Source organism: Girardinichthys multiradiatus, chromosome 3, assembly GCF_021462225.1.
Source record: "Girardinichthys multiradiatus isolate DD_20200921_A chromosome 3, DD_fGirMul_XY1, whole genome shotgun sequence".
In the NCBI taxonomy this organism is placed as follows: Eukaryota; Metazoa; Chordata; class Actinopteri; order Cyprinodontiformes; family Goodeidae; genus Girardinichthys; species Girardinichthys multiradiatus.
In genome coordinates this window covers 32,770,015-32,789,687 of record NC_061796.1, presented here as the reverse complement: position 1 = coordinate 32,789,687, position 19,673 = coordinate 32,770,015, and the positions used below count along the sequence as shown (strand labels likewise).

Here is a 19,673-nt window from a genome sequence, read left to right as displayed (position 1 = left end):
CGATGATAGCGTCATCTGCAAATGTAATATTGATTTATATTTGTGTTTGTTCAGACAAACATTGGTGATCAGGATGAGACCTAGCACACATCCCTGGGGGATACCTTTGTTTTGGTGCAATGTGGACCCCAGAGGTGCATGATAAGTGTAAGGGAATAGTAGTATAATCAAGTTGGAATTGTTCTACAAAAAAATTGTTTTTCTGATCCATTACAGAGGGAAGGCATAGCACTGTAAAATTACTATTGCATTTTTGTTGGATATGGTTTGGCCTATACGCAAAATGCAGTGGGTCAACTGTAGCAGGTTGAGAAGATGTACTCAAAGCACTTCATGGCAATTTAGGTAAGTGCATTATAGTGACTGCTTTAGTTGTTTTGGGGAGAGGGATGACAGTGGTCTTGTCAGAGGACACTTTTAGTCCACTCTACGTATTCCTGACGTTTCAGTTGCTTTAGCAAGATTAATCTTCTCTCTGTATTTCTCTTCTGCTTTTTAAAGCTAAAATCTAAAACTACAGAGTGACAAAATAAAATCTTTGATATGTTCACATCACAAAATAAAAAAAACATTTTTGTGTTTTTCTTTAAAAAGCTCAATGTTTTATTATTCTCTCTAAATTGCACTTAGGTATGAATGGGTGTGTGCATGCTTCCTATGTGTCTCTGTGCTGCCCTGCAGTGGACTGGATACCTGTCCAGGGTGTACCCCCCCTATCGCCCGTAGACTGCTGGAGATAGGCACCAGCTCCCCCGCGACCCAGTATGGAAGAAGCGGGCACAGAAAATGGATGGATAGATAGATGTTTTATTATGAAGATGAAGATGATAGGTTCAGCATTATAAAAGACATTATTGTTTTTAAGATGTCATTAAACATCTAAATAGCAAAAGAACAGAAGGACATTAATAAAAGACCAGCGCTCTGGCAGCCTCATTTAAGTAACACGTCCTTCTCAGTGCTCTGTCAGTTTCTATGACAGCTACAGCCATGGCTAAATTACAAGAAACAGACCAAAACACAGCGTGAGCTTCAGCACAGCAGGCAAGCACAAAAACAGCTCAGTACGTGCCAGTGTGGACACTTGCCAGGTAGCTGTGACCTTACCAGAATAGTGGTGACAATGAGGGTCTTGTTTGCCAGGGTCTCTGAGACATTAATATCCAAACTGGTGGAGTTCATAGCCAAAGTGTTGTTCGAGTACCAGATCCCAATCTAACACAGCATACAAAACAAGAGAAAATCAATAACTATTGTGGAATAAATAATGCACTCTTAAGCTCCATTGCACCTGTTTTTAGATTGTGGAAGACTAAAAGCTCAAGTATATCAGTCAGCACATCCATCATAGTGGTCTATTTTAAAATGCCAACAACTTTCAAGACATTATATTCTATACTTTCTCTTTACGGACTGTTAAGTGCTGTATATCTATGTTGACATAATAGTTCCCATTGAAGCCAAAAAAATGCAGTAATGTGCACTATTAAAAACCAATTGCTATTTAAAAGCAAAGCATTGAGCTAGCTGGCATAGATGGAAATGAGAAGCATTTATGGTTAGCTGTTTTAATGCCACATTTTCTTAACTCACACCTTTCTTAAATTGCATAGCGGTGCATTTATTTCCATTTTATGGAGTCGCTTAGGTGCGTAAGTGTCTGATTATGACCTAGCCAACGTGCACAGTGGATCAGCAGCTCAGGGAGACATTTCTTAAGAATATTGCTGTACATACTACTGAACATGTTTTAGGGGGTCAGGAGACAGGTAATGGGTCCACTGACAAAATCGCAGCATTTCTATTACAGTTTTTTATCCTGGCTTGACATTTAAGAGTGTTCTTTCATTTGTGATCCTCTCCCGCCTGCCTAAAGTGGATGTCACTACACAAAGAGGTTGGCAGAGTTAAAATGTTAATTACTACAGCCAAACTCTTAACTGAGTTGGAGTTTAGCTTTAAGAGAGAATTTGGCTTTTTGTGGAAGTGCCGGAGACACCCAGCTGAAAGCAGAGATCTGGTAGACATAATAAGGAGAAGGGAAAGAGGAAGTGTTTCCTCCAGACAAGGAGTTTTACCTGCATCATAAAATTATAATGAATGTTGATGGGATTCCCAGATGTTATTTGGTCAGATGATTGGAGATCCAACAATGATATAAAAAATTAATAAAAGGCAAATTAAACTAGTTTGCTGGGTTTACCCTTTCTTGGTAGTTTTTTGCAATTAATGCAAGATGTTTTTAGACTTCACCAGTCTTTTGTAGTCTTTTTACATTGTTATGCACTGACAAATATAATGCATTGAACTTTCCCACCTTTTGTCACTTTACAACCTCATACCTCCATGTATTTTAATTGTATTTTATAGAACAAGACTTCCATGATTGCATAATTATGAAGTGGAAGGAAAAGAGAGACGTGTTTTCAAATGTTTTACAAATAAAGATATATAAAGTATGTTGTGCATTTGTATTTTCTCTGATACCCTTTAATAAAATGTAGTGGAACTAATTGCCTTTATAGTGTTGATCCTAAATAGAATAATACTATAATAATATTAATGCTTTATTGTCCAAGCACGTAGAAATACGTCTTTGGATTTAAGCCAATTCTACCACACAAAACACATGCATTATCTGTGGTAGTCACACATTATTTTTGAAATAAGAAAAACATTGCCAAAAATGGCATAAATAGAACAGATAAAAATTTATGTATATGTATTAAAACATTTTGGTTTAAATGATTTACCACTGCAACATGAATGTTGCAGCATGAATTGTATGGTTTTTCTCCTCTCACTCATATAGAATATAAAACAAAAAATACAACATATTAAAAATACAGCAAGTTGCAGGGTGAAAACTGTGGATCAGCAACAACAGACTAGCCTGTGGCCCCATGAACAAAAAACAGAGTTGACCTGTGTGCAACTCAATCTCAGTATATACACAGCTATTTTGTGAAGGTCTCAGAGGTTTGTTAGAAAATATTAGTGAACAAACAGCATCATGAAGACCAACAAACACAGCAGACAGGTCAGGGATAAAGTTGTGAAGAAGTTTATAAAACAATTTTCCAAGTTTTGAATATTTCCTAGAGCACTGTTCTATCTATCAGCTCAAAATGGAAAGACTGTGCCACAAGCCAGGCAGGGGAAACAACAAACATGTGGAAGGAGATGATCTGGTCCAATGAGACAAAAAGTTTACCTGGCCTACATGTAAAACACTATTTGTTAAGGAACACCTGGTCTGCACAACCTGCTGAACACTGAGACATACCTAAATGGCTCGTAGCTGCATTTTCACCAATAAGTGATTCTATAAGTATTGACTCAGTAGGACTGAATGCAAATGCAAGCCACAGTTGTACACAGTTATGTACTTATTTGTGTTGGTCTACCATATAAAATACTAGTAAAATACATTAAAGCTTTTCATTGTAATGGGACACATTTTCAAAAATACAGTGTGAATACTGATGACATGCACTTTAGTTACTTCCAGATTCAACCACAATACTTAATTTATTATTCAGCCTTAACTTGCATATCAAAATTCCTAGTGTAATATTTTGTGTGCTTCACCAAAATATAAAAAAATATTTTAATAAAAACTTAAAAGGTCTGTCAAGAACTGAGTGGTTTTAAACCTGCTGATGCATCCAGTCAATAGCTGTAGTTTTGCATGGTTGTTGTTTTAAATAAGATAATTTTTGACCCACTAACTATTGTCTGTTTAACACCAAATCCTCTCTGTGAATTTTACATACTGATCTATAAGATCATAAGATACCCAGCTCATAGATTTAAATATATCGGTGTCCAAAATCAGTACAGTTTAAGACTGTTGCAAACCTACAGCAAATTCAAAAATGTACAAAGCAGAGGTTTCACAAAGACTGCTATCAGCTAGATACAAGATGAAAAAAAATCTCAAATTTAAAAAAAGAAATATTTTCTTGTTCATAATAATAAGAAACAAGATACATTATTTTTTATGCGTTCATAGTTCAAAACACATGAAAATGCAGCATTAACTTACAATACACTGAATCAAAGGCAAAACAGAAACCTGGCAGGAGAAATAAATAAATCCAAAGACATATGACCTGGACTGGACTTGCTATAACAGATTATCTATAAAGATAAACAACTATGAGAAAAGCATCTAATGGTAGCTCCAGTAGCTGTCTGATAAAGTACATTTGAAGACATATCTAGATTTTAAATACGTCTCCTTCTGCAGAATGAAAGGCCTTCTGGTAAACACACATCCATTTAATAAAGCAGAGATCTGGGCATCATCATGGAGAATCTGTTATGACGCTAACCTCCCTGTAAAATGCATCCGCCAGCTTCCTGAAACCATCCAGGTGACCTGTAACTAACCCAAAGCCCACGGCGGCTGTGACCTGGCTACTACATCGTAACAGGTGGCTCCTGACCTCTTTGTGGCCTCCTCTGTGTTTCTCTAGGATCCGCAGGGTGTAGTTGGTTCTCTGACCTTTGCTGTTGAACTCCACTCGCCCAGTCAGGCCATCATACTCCACCTGGTAATCAGATGGAGGAGGATATGAAGAAGTATGACAGTAGCAGAAGAGAAAAAAAGGAAATTAGGGGAAAATCCACAAAAACAGACAGACTCTAACAAAATCAGTGCTCTGCATGAAAACAAATGTGCCTCTCACAATCGATCATCATTTGACAGATAAAAACAACTCTCTGGTGGAATAGAGAGCCAAAAACACAGAGAACAAGACATACCAGGAGAAAGAGAGAGAGAGTGGCTAAATCAGGAATGATCAGTTCTGAATCAACTAGGAGAAAGTATCTGATCAAGGGACTCAGAGAGGGCAGAAAAGAGTCAAAAGCTTCTTTAATAAGACCCAGACCTGCACGTCACACCTCAGCTCGACCACTCCACAGACCAGGTGTTGGCACAGTTTGAAGAAGCTATGATGAATAGCAGAGCACTGGAGATGGAGCACACCATGATGTTGACTAACAAAGACAGATGTCGGGCAGATGGGCCGCAGGCAATGAGACATAGGACACAGGCTGCCTTGACAACAGGTCGTTGATGAAGGAAGCAGACGACCAGAGAATGGAGATGACAAAAAACATCAACAGATAGAGGTTACACACAACATGAGATGCAGATGATACACATGGTAAACATACATACATGCTTTCACCCCACATTTGGATTGTGATTTAAGAAATTATGATTACAAAGCATTAGGATTTCTCTCATTTGACTTCACTGCAAGTGGTGTAAACATATTTTACTGTTGTTTGTATAAGATTTAAATTACATCTTATTCATAAATGGTAGACCTGTTGTTTTTCTTACTTCAATTCTAAAATATCTAAACCATCATCTTATTTTCCAGAAACTTAAATGAAATGTCTGGATTTTGATGTCTCAGAAAAGTATTTATTCCCCTTAAATTGTTTCAAAATTTTTCACGTGATACCCATAACCTTTGATATAGTTCATTAGACAATTTATGAAAAAAGCAACATATTGGTTTGTTCTTTTTTACATAGCTAAAAAAATAAAAGGTTGTGCATGTTTTTGCATTTTGTCCCATTTTATTTGATACCCAAAATAAAAGAGCCTTCAAAAGCCACCTGATTATCAAACAAAGTGAAGTCATGTCAAAGCAGGGGTGGGTTATAAACAGTAACCCAAGGATTATACATCCCACACAGCTTCTCACTTTAAAATGGACAAGGTATGGGACAGCAAAGCTGTCAAGACATGGCTGTCCACCTAAAGCAGAGGTGTCCAAGTCTAGTCCTTGAGCGATAGTGTCCTGCAACTTTTACATGCATCCCTCCTCCAACAAAACAAGGATCACTTTGAGCAACCAGTGTTAGAATAACTCAGTAAGTCCAAAAAACCACAGTCTCAAGTTGTCCAACAAACATTACCTAAAAAGAACAAAGACCCGACAAAACATGGAACAGTTCAAGGTATGAAAATATTTGTATTGTAAAAAAAGACCAAAACAATAAAACTTATATTTGACTTATAAAAAGTAACAGCTAATCCTCAGATTTTAAATGCTGTTAAAAAGTATATATTCTTACTTTCTGCAAAGATGTATTTCAGCAGTTGACTGATATATTTTTAGCTACACAATGGAGTAATTACTTCAGCAGTAAACTGAAGATGCCACCTCGGGCTTTTTCTAACCTTTATTGATTATTAGAAAATGAGCAGCAGCTTAATCAATAATGAAAATAATTGTTAGCAACAAAGTGATTGTTAGCAACACACCTACTATAGTGTGACAGGAGCCACAGTGGACATAAAGTGGCTATACAAGATTTAAATATAAACCCAATGCTCTAAAGAGCAAAAAACAATGATTATTGGTATTAAATATTAAAAGTTATCTTTTAATACCACATAGCATACAGCCGTGTGCAAAAGTTGGGTATTGAATTTAAGTCTGAAATAATATGAAAGTTAGTTAGCCTTTTTCTGTTTCTTATACTTTTTTCAAAAAAAAATTGTGCATATTAAGGTACGTTAACACATAAAAATGCAAGATTATAGCCATGGCTAATTTCCATCTTTAGTCCCTTGACCGACACAAATGCCAGTCACATGTAACGCAATACATACCATAATACAAAGACGACTATGAAAAATTAAAAGTAAGAAATTATCCATTTCAATTCAACATTTTACAATGTTTGTTTTAAACATTTAAAGACAACAATCTACTCAAATCTTATGAATGTATTTTTTGTTCACGATAGAAAATCTGAAGAGACAGAAAGCAGCTTTAACATTTTCTGAACATTCAAACCTTATCCCAACTATCAGCCTCATGAGCATCATTTTTCAGCCTGACAGGCTGAAAAGTACAAGAATTGATGTCTAGAAAAGAAGAAAAAGAATGTGAGAAAATATCATTCTACCCCGTAACTTTCTCCCTATGCTGTGAAATTACTAAATGGCAGCTACAAAAGAAAGCTTTATCTAGAAAAGCAGGAAACGTTTCTGACAGAGCTGATAGAAGGATTGTCATGTGGACAAATCAAATCACTGTTAAAATGTGAAAGACTTTCACTAGGATTTAGCTGACATTGAAGTGGTAGTGTGTTGCTCTATTGAGAAGCGATGACTGCACAAAAAAGGCAATTTGCAAAAAAGTAATCTAAAGTCAATGCTTCTTGCATTTTCCCAACAAAATTCATCTCCATGAGTTTAAAAAGGTGCCTGGAACATTTTGGACACACATGGAAAATAGGAGGGAGCATTAAGGATGTAATCAACAAGGAGGTTTAAAATAAAAACAGTGGCAAACTTTCATGAAAAGATCACCACCCCCAACTGTTAAGCACACCGGTGTATCTATTATACCTAGTACTTATGTTTTAGCCACCAGTATGGGTAATGTGTTTCCTGGAAAGACTGGAGAAATAGTAAATACTAGTAAATTCTAAATTAAAGATCTACCTAAGGGTTTGTAAGTATTTTTCATATTTTGTTAGATAGGTTTGGGATGGATGGATGGATGGATGGATGGATGGATGGATGGATGGATGGATGGATGGATGGATGGATGGATGGATGGATGGATGGATGGATGGATGGATGGATGGATGGATGGATGGATCACATATTTTACATGAACACCATATTTTATATTAGATGAGGCCATTTTCTGTTTGTTTTGAAGTTATATTAGAAAAATAAACAATAAGCAGGAATCAGACATAAAGTGTCAAAATGGCATTATGCCTGATTAGATATGTTTTAATCACTTTGATCAAGAGATATTTTTTACCAACTTTTGCATGCATGTGTGTATGATCATATAAATGACCTTTATAAGCATTATATATTGTATTGTATATGTAGGTAATGTTTACATGTGCTGTAAAGATGGAAGACTTGTGGGGCATTTACCATGCGCAGATAATTCATGAGGCTGGTCCCGTGTTGCCAGATCTGAGGCGAGGTGCAGCTCAGGGGCTTTACTCCAATTTCCTGACTGCGGTTCAATTCCCTGACCGCACCCACAACCACATGCACAGCATCAAACATCAGTGCTGAGGAGAGCTGTTGAAAGAGAACAGGAGACAAAGGGAGGGAGGCAGTAAGAGCAGGATGGATGGAAACACGGGAAGGATGGTAAATGAGACACGGCAGAAGTTGTAATGAGGAGGGAGGCGCTAGCATTAATGATTGAAAGGAAAACAGGGATGAAGGAGGAGAGGAGAAAGGAGATGTTGGGAATGAGTAAATAAGTGGGAAAGAGAGATGGATACAGTACATCAATAGCTATTAAACAGAAGCAAAGGAGCAGCTAAATCTCTTTAAATGGTTCATGAATCATCAGCAGGAACTGAGCAGCTTAATATTACGTGGCAAACAAACAAAGCTTTATAAATAGTACAAAGCATTTGTATGCACAAGTCCTTGTTGGTTTGAGACACTAACCGCAGGGCCGGGGTACGTCAAATCGCAGCCCTCCCTCCATGAAAGGTTCAGGCTCCTGATAAACTCCAAATAGAATGGATGTGTGGTGTTAAACATGGAGAAACCCACAATGTTGGACTGCTCATCCACAATGTCATCTAGTCTCAGGAGGGGAAAGTCCTAAAGAAGCAAGGGGGGAAAGAAAGGGCAGAGAGAGGACATTCAGGTCAGAGGGAAAGTTACAGTGTCATGCAAAAAGTATTGAAAAAGTGTTATTTTCTTTCCAGATTTGCCTTTCCTAGCAATTACAGGTCCCGGAAAGATTTTGTGAACATGAATTTCCAAGTCTTGCCACATATTCTCAAATGGGCTTTGACTGCTTTGATCAAAATCATGCCATAATAACTCTAACTTTTTGTTTTGGGTTGTTGTCCTGCTAGGTGGTAATCATTTTCCCAGTTGTCCCTCCCATGGTGGTCAGAGGGCCAGGGGGTGCTGATTGTATGGCAGAGTCACTTTCTGTCAGCCTGCCCCAGGGCAGCTGTGGCTACAATGTAGCTCACCACCACTGTCAGTGCGTGAATGTATGTATGAATAGGTGGGTAACGGATTGTAGTGTAAACCACTTTGAGGACTTGATAAAGCACTTTACTAGTACAGGCCATTTGCCATTTACATCCGGGTCCTTCACGGAACATGGGTTCAAGGATGTCATTCACTGTTGCACTGTCCAAATTCAGCGGCTGCAGGCTTCGAAGGCTGCTAATTTGCATATTTGGCATCTTTAGCTAATATTGTTACAGTTAGTTCATCATTGTTTTACACAATGCTTCTTATGGTGCGTTCAAACCAATTCCAGCGAATTTTTCGGCTCATTCGTGTTCTGTCGCTTGCCTGACATTTCACCAGCAATTCATGTGGCCAACGGCAGACAGCGCTCCACTCCCTTCACTCCCTTCATCGCGTCATCAAATAGGAGGAGCTTCTATCTGCTGCTTGCCGGTTTCAACTCAACATGGCGGACCTGGGTTTTACGGAGTGAATCACGGCGCTTTATTTATGGAAAGCTGAACAACGCCACCGTCTTTGACATCTCTGGGTTCACCAGATTCTCCAGAGACAGAACCAGTTTGGACAGTACAACCACCTACTCTAGGAGCAGCGTCTGGATGACAGTCGCTTTCAGTGGTTCTTCCGTCTATCCAGGACCCAGTTTGAGGACCTGCTGCTCCACGTTGGGGGACGAATCAGCCTCTGAGACACCAACTACAAGCACTGTCTCCCTGCTGCAGAACACCGGTCCGTTTGTCTTCAGTGTGTAAAAAATCTCAGCTCAATAGAAAGCTGTGTGTGAAGGCCACATGTGTGCTTCACAACTTCATGCATGCCTTTTTAACCAGTCCTTTTCAGGACTAAATTTCAACAACTTCTTTCAAAGCCACCCACAAACTTCCCAGAGTAAACCTTCCTTCATCCTATGTGTACATGAATGTTTCTGTCTTTTTTATTCCTTGCAGGGACTGCACCGACTGATTGACGACGCGAATTGACAGAAAATTTCAGATTTTTCAACTCCAGCGAAATTCGCTTCGCATCAGTCGCAGGTTTTGCTTCGCTCTTGCTTCGCTCTATTGCCCTAATCATTCCGTTCGCATCGCGTCCTCCTATCCTCCGATCCGTCATTCACAGTCAGTCTGAACGCACCATTATAGGTCATTTGACTTGGGATTCACATCCATAAAGCTCAAGTAGCTGCACTGGTCCAACTCAAAATGCCATAAAGGAAGTTTAACCTGAAACATAAATCAGTGAATCTGTGTTTGATTACTCTGAAGCTTTCCTCAAGGACCTGGATGTGTGAAACGAAAAACTGAATTTTGGAACTGAAATTTAATTATAGAACTGAAAGCGAAAATAGTTAAACTGAATCTTCAGTGCAACAACATTCATTTTCAAAGCAAACAAATTCAGTTTCTGATGACACAAGTTTCTCCCCATGCAAGCCTGTCACATTGGTGAACCGCCATGTCTTGGTAGGTTTGCTGTTGTGCAATACTCTTTCCACTTTTAAATGATGGATTGAGTAGTGATTAGTTAGACTTTTAAGGCCTAAAAATACTTTTTATAACCTAATTTGCTTTAAACGTCTCTATAACTTGGCAGTACAGGTTATCAGGGAATGCAGCTGCATGTGTATGCAACACTTCAGATTTTTATTTGTAAAATACTTTGTATCGTTTTTCTTCTACTTCCTTTAACTGCATTACTTTGTGTTGGTCTATCAAATAAAATATCAAGAAAATACATTGAAGTCTGCCGTTGTAAAGTGGCAAAATTTGAAAAACTTAAACGGATACAAATACTTTTGCAAGGAACAGTAGATCAAATCATTGCATGAAAGAAAACCATAGTGCAGAGAGGAGTGCAATAAAAAGAAATGCACGCTGCTGGGAGTGATAATGTCTGATATTTGACAAAGAGATGGAAAAGAATATAGTTAGCAATAGAAGAAGAGGGGAAAGGTCATAGAAGAGGATAAGAAGGGTTGATGGAAAAAGCTCGAGTGGCTTTTCAAAGTGATATGCAGGCAAGTGCATCCAAAGCACAAGAACACATCAGGTACAAAGTGCAGAAAGGAGGAAAAAATAAAAATCAGACATAAAATGACACAATAATTCAAACGCTAAAAAGGGATGGAAGTATATCAAAGAGACAGTTGAAAAGCCCAAAAGTGTGAAGAAGGTGGCGTGTGGTGGAGGAAACAAAATAAAAACCCCGGACATCTCATCTGACATTACCTTCACCTCAGACCCCTTTTTCTTTTCTTTCTTCGCCCTCCTCCCCGACATCTCTGCATCTTTGAACAGCATGTTTGCCTCTCAGATCTCTTGCTCTCTCTTTTTATCTTTCATCTTATCTTCCTTTTTTTCCCTCTGTCACCCGTCTCTATTACCCCCCCCTCGCTCGCGCTCAGACAGAAGAGGAGGTGGAGCGGGATGGATGGAGGGAGGAACAAGTGAAAGTGATGGAGCATTACACAAGAAGAATCGGCATGTTCTTACCATGGTGGTGAGGATGTACTTATAAAATGCTGATGTCATTCCCAGCTCTGACGCCTGTAGGACAAAGAGAAAGATCAAGATGAAAAAATAAAGAGGCAGCAGGTGAGATATGAATGTGGACAGAGAGAATGAGAAAAGACAAAGGAAGACGGATGGTTAGGAGGAAAAAGAGGACACTTAATGGGGAAGGCAGGGAACAAGGACATAGTAGGAGAGAATGTGACGAAAGGAGAAGAGGATGCATATGTTAATCACAGTTGTACATCATCAGCCTAACACTAGTATATTTTGCTGAAGGCGGACAGGCACTCCAGGAGAAAACATCCCATTCAAACTGTGACTCAGTGCGCTGGCTATCGGCATTAGGATGAATCAGAGCAAAGCCGGGTTAACATCTGCACCGCATCCCGGCAAAAAGAGGTTCATGTGTATAAAAAAACACGCTGTTCTTTTGTCAGAAACTTTTAGAGGAGTGTAGCTGATTGACACGCAGCTCCACAGGGCAGAAAAGATTAAAATAGATGTTAATCCTGTTACAGCACAATTGTTGCCTGAGGACCATGGAAATACTTGTTTCACTGTTTTTAAAATTACAAGCACTGCACCCCATTTATCAGTGTGAATTGAAATTTCTAACTACTTAACAAAAATAAACAAATACCCATGAGTCAAACTGCTTGCTACAAGAGTACAAGAGCAACTTTAAATCCAAACATGAGTGGGTGGTTCTGAGGAGGGTATTGACGTTTTGTAGACCTGACCTTCTTGAGGATGAGATAGGAGATAGAAGCATTGGCGTCAATGATGATGGTGGCTACTTTGTCGTCACGGATCTCCTTTAGGAGTGGGGTAGGGTCCAGGTTGTCATCCAGCATCCTGATAGACAGTGTCTCCCGTGAGATGAGAAAGCGGCGGACTAGTTCCTCTAATCTCAGCAGGCCTGAGAGAGACATAGAGCAGGGACAAGTCACATATCAGCATATTTATCAGTCTATAAGATCTAGCAATAAATAAAATAAAATCCAGAACAACTTTCACATGCCAAAAATTACTAAATAGTCCTCCTTTGCGTAATTTATTTCATTATAAACCCAGCTGCTGTGTGAAGGCTTCAGAAGTTTGTAACAGCTTCATAAAGACGAAGGAACAAAGCAGACATGTCAAGTTAAAAGTTTAAAACAAAGTTAGGTTATAAAACAATATATCAAGAATTTAACATCTCACATAGGACTTTAAAATGTATAATCGTTAAACAGAATGAATAATGCACAACTACACAAAGTTACCAAAATGTGGCTGTCCAGCTATACTGTCAAACCAAGAGGCCCATGGTAACTGGAGGAGCTGCAAAGATCCACAGCTCAGATGGGAGCATCTGTTGTGACACAACAGTCATTCGTGCACTCCACAAATCTGGCCTTTGTTGCAGAGCAGCAAGAAGAAAGCTTCTTTTAAAACAGTGCCAGAAGAAGTCCACTTTTCCACAAGCCAAAAAAGAACCACAGAAAATGTGAGAAAGAAGGTTCTCTGCTCAGATGAGACTTAAATTAGACTTTTTGTCCTATAAGCAAAACACTATGTGTGGCAGGAAATAAACACAACACCCTGAACCCAGCAACCCTGTAGTGAAACATGTTGGTGGCACCACGATCCTTTAGCATGTTCAGACTTTATGGGAAGATGGGTGGAGATAAACACACCGCAATCCTGGGGGAAATTCTGTTACAGTCTGCAAAATACTGGGCCAGAGGTTCCCCTTCCAGCAGGACAACAAAAACCAGCTAGAATGAGCCTTTCCCCTCCCAATTACATGTTTTAATGAGCTATCACATACATTTCCAACAAAATACTTAGATGTTCTGTTTGTAATCTGACTAAATGTGGAAAGTTTTTAGGGGCATCGTATCTTCTAACATTCCATGAAAAATGTTTTGCCTAAATCTCCAGGAAAGCAAATCATAATTTAAAATGGCCTCTACAGCACATATTCATTACAAACATCTCTCACTGGGGCTTGTTCCGGTCGCTGTTATGCAGTGAGCTGTTGCTCTTATTTATTCATTTAAGATGGAAGGTCTTACCTACTTTACATAAAATATGTTGCATAAATGAACAGAAATAAGGCAATCTGCCAGAAAACAAGTGATTAGATTTAGTCTTGAATAATGCACTTTTTATTTCCAGTAATGCCTCAGATGATAAATAAATAAATTAATCTTTTTTCCAATTTAAATCTGACTCCAGATGATTCTCACAGTTTAAGCAACATAAACTATATTTACACCTAAACATGTTCACTGCTTTTTTATGTTTTCTGTCACACCTCCTGACAACATAGGTTTCAATGATTTTCATGTGTACATTCTTCTCTTTAAGTAATATATTACTGCTTTAGGAAGTTGCATATTAGATAGCAGGATTTGACACTCAGGTTTTTCCTAATTACAAGTTAGAAGCTGAAGGAAATGTAAATAAAAACAAAATGAATTCAATATTCTCAGAATACTAAAATGTATTTTTTATTTTTAAATTATCTGGTTAGAAGTTCACCTGATGCACGGGTTTATTATACATTTACTATTAGTTTATAGTTTATATTTGGTCCACACTTGGCATCAGTCAGTGAGGGATGACAGAGAAAAAGTTGGATCCATGGAAAGTTAGACTAAAGACCTAGGAGGACAGTGTTTAGATGTTCTAATTATACATTAAGGCATATGCAAACCAGCAAAATGATTGTTTATGATGCAGTCCACATTACTTTGCAAGTAAAATGCATCTTGGCACAAATTTCCTAAATCCCCAGTCAGATTTGGACTTTATAGTTTTATTATTGGATCAATCAATCCAACTGATAAATTTTGAAATCCAAACATCTTCTGTTAGTAGTAAATTTAGATGGCTTAAAAATAACTCTCAACAATGTGTTTCTGTGAAGAACCATTTTTGCTGAAACTGACAAGCATAAAAAGAGGAGAGTGAGCTGGGCTGAAACATAGGACCTCCCTATTACTTACAGAGCATCTTTACACAAAGATGTCAATTGTATTGACAGACTCAAGACGTTTTAACAGAAACAAATTGTCTCTGTTTCTCATCTGCCTCCCAGAGATTCTACCGGCGCTGTTTTATGAGAAACTGATTAAATGTTTAAATGCGCAGCAGTGCCACTGGTATACAACAGTGTAATTCTGATTGAAAATCAAGATTCCTACTGATCAAGTGACAATTTTACTTTTATGCAATGAACTGAACGTCATATCTGGTGATGTCAAAAAATCCTCTTGTGGTCAGCATGCTTTGATGTTTAATGACACTTTAGATTAAAATGCATGTTTCTTACAACTTGCAGTGTTTACAAATATTGCCATGTTTACTAATATTTTCCTAAACCCATTTGAAAATATTTTGGTTATACTTAAAAGATTGGTCTTTCCTAGCAACCAAACAGTTCAAATGAGCTCTAAACGTTTTTGCCAAATAGAGCGACGACATATCCAGCCAGAAAATAAGCCAGAAGCTTGTTGATGGCTCTGAAAAAGGGCCAGAGGTGTAACTTGTCTCTTAGACATTCATCTAATTGTTTGTGGGTGTGTATGTTGAGGTTTGAGCCTTGTGTGTACCCTTTGTTGACCCTGTTTGGATTAGAGAAAGTGCGTAACACATTAGACAATTACCCTGCCAATTATGACTGTAAATTTACATCTGACTACATTGATCAATATAACTGCAACCATTTAAGTGAATACAATGATGTGCAAATTAAAGTTGGACATATAAAAGAGCACTGAATGATAAACTTCTTCAGACAATTTTTCCACTTCAAGCAAACTCCTCTTGAAATTAAGTAGAACCAATAGGAGTCAAGTCTCAATTGACATCATGTAAGCCATTACTAGAAAGTCTGCTTTGGTGCTTCCTGATTGTAATTTCATAGTAAAGCACCCCCAGCTATGTAAATAAGTGGGGAGCGAGGCATCTGGGGGACGGAGGACGAATGAGAGGAGGAGAGGAAAGGTAGTACTCCGAGCCCCGTAGGTGGAGAAAGCCTCTGTAAGCAGTGGGGTAATCACTGAACCAGGCCAAAACTTTAATTAGTTCTAGGAAGGAGGGGGATAGAAGAAAAAAAAATCAATGCACTTTGCAGCTTCCTCTCGCTCTTCTCTCCCTCTTCCTATTTCAACTATTTCCATCTTACACACATGAGCCGTAACCTTGCCATCTCTCTCGTCTGAGCCCTTTGCTCTCCCGGCCTTGATTCATCTGGCTCTTATACTGCCACCATCTCCTCCATGTGCTCAGTCGTTGTCCTTAACCCTCATCCATCTCATGAAAACTGCATAATGGAATTAGGCTCAGATAGCAGTTTCTGACTCATGCATAGTAAGAGAAGGATACATCGGAAATGACCCAAAATCTGTGATTCTCGCACATTAAGCAGAATATCTCGCTCAGGGAGGAGGCATTAGATGAATACCGTTAAGATGCAGTAGCAAAAAAAAAAAAAACGATGATCCACTTTCTTAAATTACCCCTTTTGTGCATGGAGATGCTGATCAATAAAAAGAGTGTGTCTTTGCATTTTGTTCACCTCCAGCAAATCAAAGCAAGCATGTCTGTTTCACTTTGAAAAATCTTCTCCACATTATGGTAAACAAGATAAATTAAACAAAGGCGGCCAGTGGTAAACATTGTCTGATGTCGAACCTGTCCAAAGCCACGGTACAGCTGCACACATATATTAAATTCAAGTGCACCAATGTTTAATCCCTCATGTGCAAACAAACAGAACAAGCAAACCTGAACTCAACATGCACAGGTTCAGATAAAGAAACAAGTACTGGGCAAAAAATATATAAAAACACACATATAGCATGGCGTGCACACCCACATGGTTGTTCAAAGTGTGGAACAAGCCTGTTGAGTGGCAGTTAGCACCTATTCGGCAACCATGGCAACTGGCTCCACCGCGATAGATAGTGCACCCAAGTGGGTCAGAGTCTGTGAGTGCGATAACCTTGTAAAGATCACCTTCGAGGCAAAATGCACGACACAAACTCACTCCTCGGTTTCTCAGCTGGTAGTTTTTTTTTTTTCAAAAAGCTGCATCTTTCTCCACTCAGATGGTGACTTCCCCAGCTATCGTTTGCCTGTAATTTCGCAGGAAAGGAAGAGGCTGATGAAAAACGGAGCTCTTATCTGGCCACTCAGCTGATGATCAAAACTGAAAAGGACGTCTGATGCCGTTTCAAAGCTCCTTCAGTTCAATGAAACGAGAAGTCCTGAAGGTATTCAGCTTACTTTCAGGAAGCTGCGGGAGGGCTGCTAACTGCCGAGGAGATAATGAAAGCTTTTCAACGACTGAATCAATTTTTCTTAATGCCACAGCTTTTTGTTTGCCAAAGTCTTTTCAGCTAGGCCTCCTTATTGTTTCAAAAGTGCCTTTCACTTTACTTTCACTTCTTCGCTAGTGTGAAGAGTTGACAGCTGCAAAACAACTAAAGCCCACCTCATTTTGACTCAGATGCAGAAAAAAAACTGGCAATTAGTCAGCGGATGGATCGGATTTTTGCCACTTCCAAGAACTAGTGGTTTATTCTGTCACGTATTCACAAAGCTGTTTGTAAAATAAAGCCTCCATTCGACAAAGCCCTTTTATTCCTGTTACTCTCAGTGGGAAACTGTGACATAAATCAATAATGCACTCTTTCAAAATCAAAATAAAAGCAGCCAGTAACCAAGCTCTGAATCCCCCGTGATGCTAAACATCTCTGAGTGCCTGGCCAGTCAAATCAAATGTCCACTAAGTTCCTCCATTACTGGGAAGCACTTCAAGCATGAATGTTTATCAAATTGGTTTTGCCTTATAACCCTCTGAGGTTCACCATGAGTAATAATAAGAAATGCTGCATCGTGAGCTGCTTTCTGAACTGTAACAGACACAGCTACATGACCAGGCCACCAAAATAAGCAGAGGTATACAGTAATAGATTTATTTAATCATGTCACCATGATTGAGCCCTTTTGTTTTAGGAATTTGACTTCAGAACCTGACCCCAGTTACTGGAATCAAGTTTGGGCCAAAATGTCAGCAAAACTATGGTGAGAAGCTTGTGGAACAATAGCCAAAACATTTTACCCAATTAATGTAGTTTAAAAGGCAATTTTAGCAAACACTAAAGAATATGAGTACTAAAAAGTACATCGCTCACACAATTCTTGCATTTAGCAAACAGAAATCTACACTATATTGCCAAAGGTATTGGTTCCCACCACCAATATCAATAAATTCTGGTGTTACAATCACATCCATGGCTGCAGGTGTATAAAGTTTGGTGTGAAGAACTTGACTGGCCTGCACAGAGTCCAGACCTCAGCCTTCTTAAATACCTCTGAGATGAATTAGAGCGGAGGCTTGCAATTCTGGTTTTCTCATCTAACTATGAACACACTCCTAAACCTTGTGGAAGATATTTACAGAATAGTTAAAGTTGCTATTGCTGGCAACAAGACATTGGACCGTATAGATTAAGAACAAGATGTCATCAAAGTTCATGTACATATAAAAGTGAACAAAGAAATACTTTTGGTAATATAGTGTATCTAAAATCTAAAACAGGAAACGTTTAGTTTCAATTATTGTCAGACAGGGAAAAACTAAAGGATTATTTTTTTTACAGTGTATTTAAATATTAGTGTGTCATAAAAACTCATATCAAAACACCAGAGCTCCTATATGTTTTAACAGAACTCTGATGCTGACAACAGTATCTTTATACCTTCTTTGAAAAAAAAAAAAAGATTTAAAAAAACATCTTTTTTATCTTCTCTTTTGCTTTTGTGCAAAAATCCTTCATTTGTAACCACAAGCAGGTACTGTTGTTAACCTAAAGAGCAAGTGACAAGTTGTATGAGTTGAGCAACATCCCTTCATATCCTTTGCTACCCCTCACCCCCCGCCTCTCCCCACTTCCTCATAGCACATTGTACATAAACCTCTTCTTTTACTTCAGTATATTATTATAGTTCTCTTTCCAGTTCTGGAAATGAGTATCCAGCTGCAGACAATCAGATCTGGGCAAACTGGGAATCTCCCAACTCTCCTGTTCACACAAAGGCAAACAAGGTAAACACTCCTGCAAGGACTCAACCGATGCACTTGCATCCACCTAAATGTGAACACCAATGTGCAGTCACAGTCACATAATACAATTTAATGGTACAAGAGGTGGTGCATAACTCACATTCAGCCTTCGCGCAGACTAAGCTGGTAGAGGGGTAGCTGAACGAGCGTAAGATGGAGCCTATAGCCAGGCTCAGGTCCTCATTGCTGGGGTACAGAGTAACTGAGGCAAAGCGCAGGTATGGCAGGCGGGGAGTTTCCTCTGGACCAATTTTTACATGAGGGATCTGGAGTAAGGATAATATAGACAGGGAATGATAAGGCATAAGAAAGGCCAAGGGAAAAAGTGATTTATGATTTACTCTGATAAAACATGTAGGGTAAGGAAAAATATATAGAAAGAAAAAAAAGGTCTGAAAAAACTGTTTGAGGGAACAGATGAAAACTGGTGGAAGAAAATTTCATACAAAGAAAAACTGAACATGAAGATACATTTGTGCTAATACCTGCGAGTAGGGCAAAAAGGTAAGAGTTTAAAAGGAGTACAACAACACAGGTTGGTGCATATTTGCACCTGTGACTCACCTCTTTCTCCCCACATATGTGACTGACAGTAGAGCCAGAGGCGGGGCTGGAGGCTGGACCGATCACAGAGACGACGCCTTTGGGTAAAATTTGGCACACTGAATCGGGGAAAAAAAATGAAAATATTGGGATTTACAACAACACAACTTGGTTCTGTCTTTTTACGATGGCTGTCCTAAGCCACTATCCAACAGCAGCTGCAGTCTGGTAAAAAGTGTGAACATGTCAGTTTCAGATTAATCATTTATTCCACTGAAGCAGCAAAATCTGTTTCAGTCTAATCTATTTTTTTTTCATTAGAAAGATTCCAAGAAGAAGAAGAGGATAACCAATCAGTTATAGGACATTAATGTTGAGACTGTAATTTTCATTGCCTGAATGACTTTTGCATCTTATTCTTATAACCGATTTTCGTTGTAATAAGAGTATTACTGAAAAACTGTTTCCGATCAAT

At 38.7% G+C, this 19,673-nt stretch overlaps 1 protein-coding gene across 9 annotated transcripts in view; it reads right to left on the bottom strand.

Moving 5' to 3' along the window:
• Positions 1 to 19,673, bottom strand: part of grik5 (glutamate receptor, ionotropic, kainate 5) — a 157,305-nt gene that overhangs the window by 28,733 nt on the left and 108,899 nt on the right. For 8 of the 9 annotated variants that reach the window (XM_047361264.1, XM_047361265.1, XM_047361262.1 and 5 more), the window contains 8 exons: positions 19,220 to 19,317; positions 18,756 to 18,921; positions 12,273 to 12,451; positions 11,512 to 11,565; positions 8,471 to 8,629; positions 7,937 to 8,089; positions 4,452 to 4,556; positions 1,108 to 1,215 (listed from right to left, as the gene is read on the bottom strand). In XM_047361264.1, coding sequence (XP_047217220.1) covers positions 1,108 to 1,215; positions 4,452 to 4,556; positions 7,937 to 8,089; positions 8,471 to 8,629; positions 11,512 to 11,565; positions 12,273 to 12,451; positions 18,756 to 18,921; positions 19,220 to 19,317 — 1,022 coding nt within the window. The remainder of the gene's footprint in view (positions 1 to 1,107; positions 1,216 to 4,451; positions 4,557 to 7,936; positions 8,090 to 8,470; positions 8,630 to 11,511; positions 11,566 to 12,272; positions 12,452 to 18,755; positions 18,922 to 19,219; positions 19,318 to 19,673) is intronic. The other variant, XM_047361263.1, reaches the window with a different exon arrangement.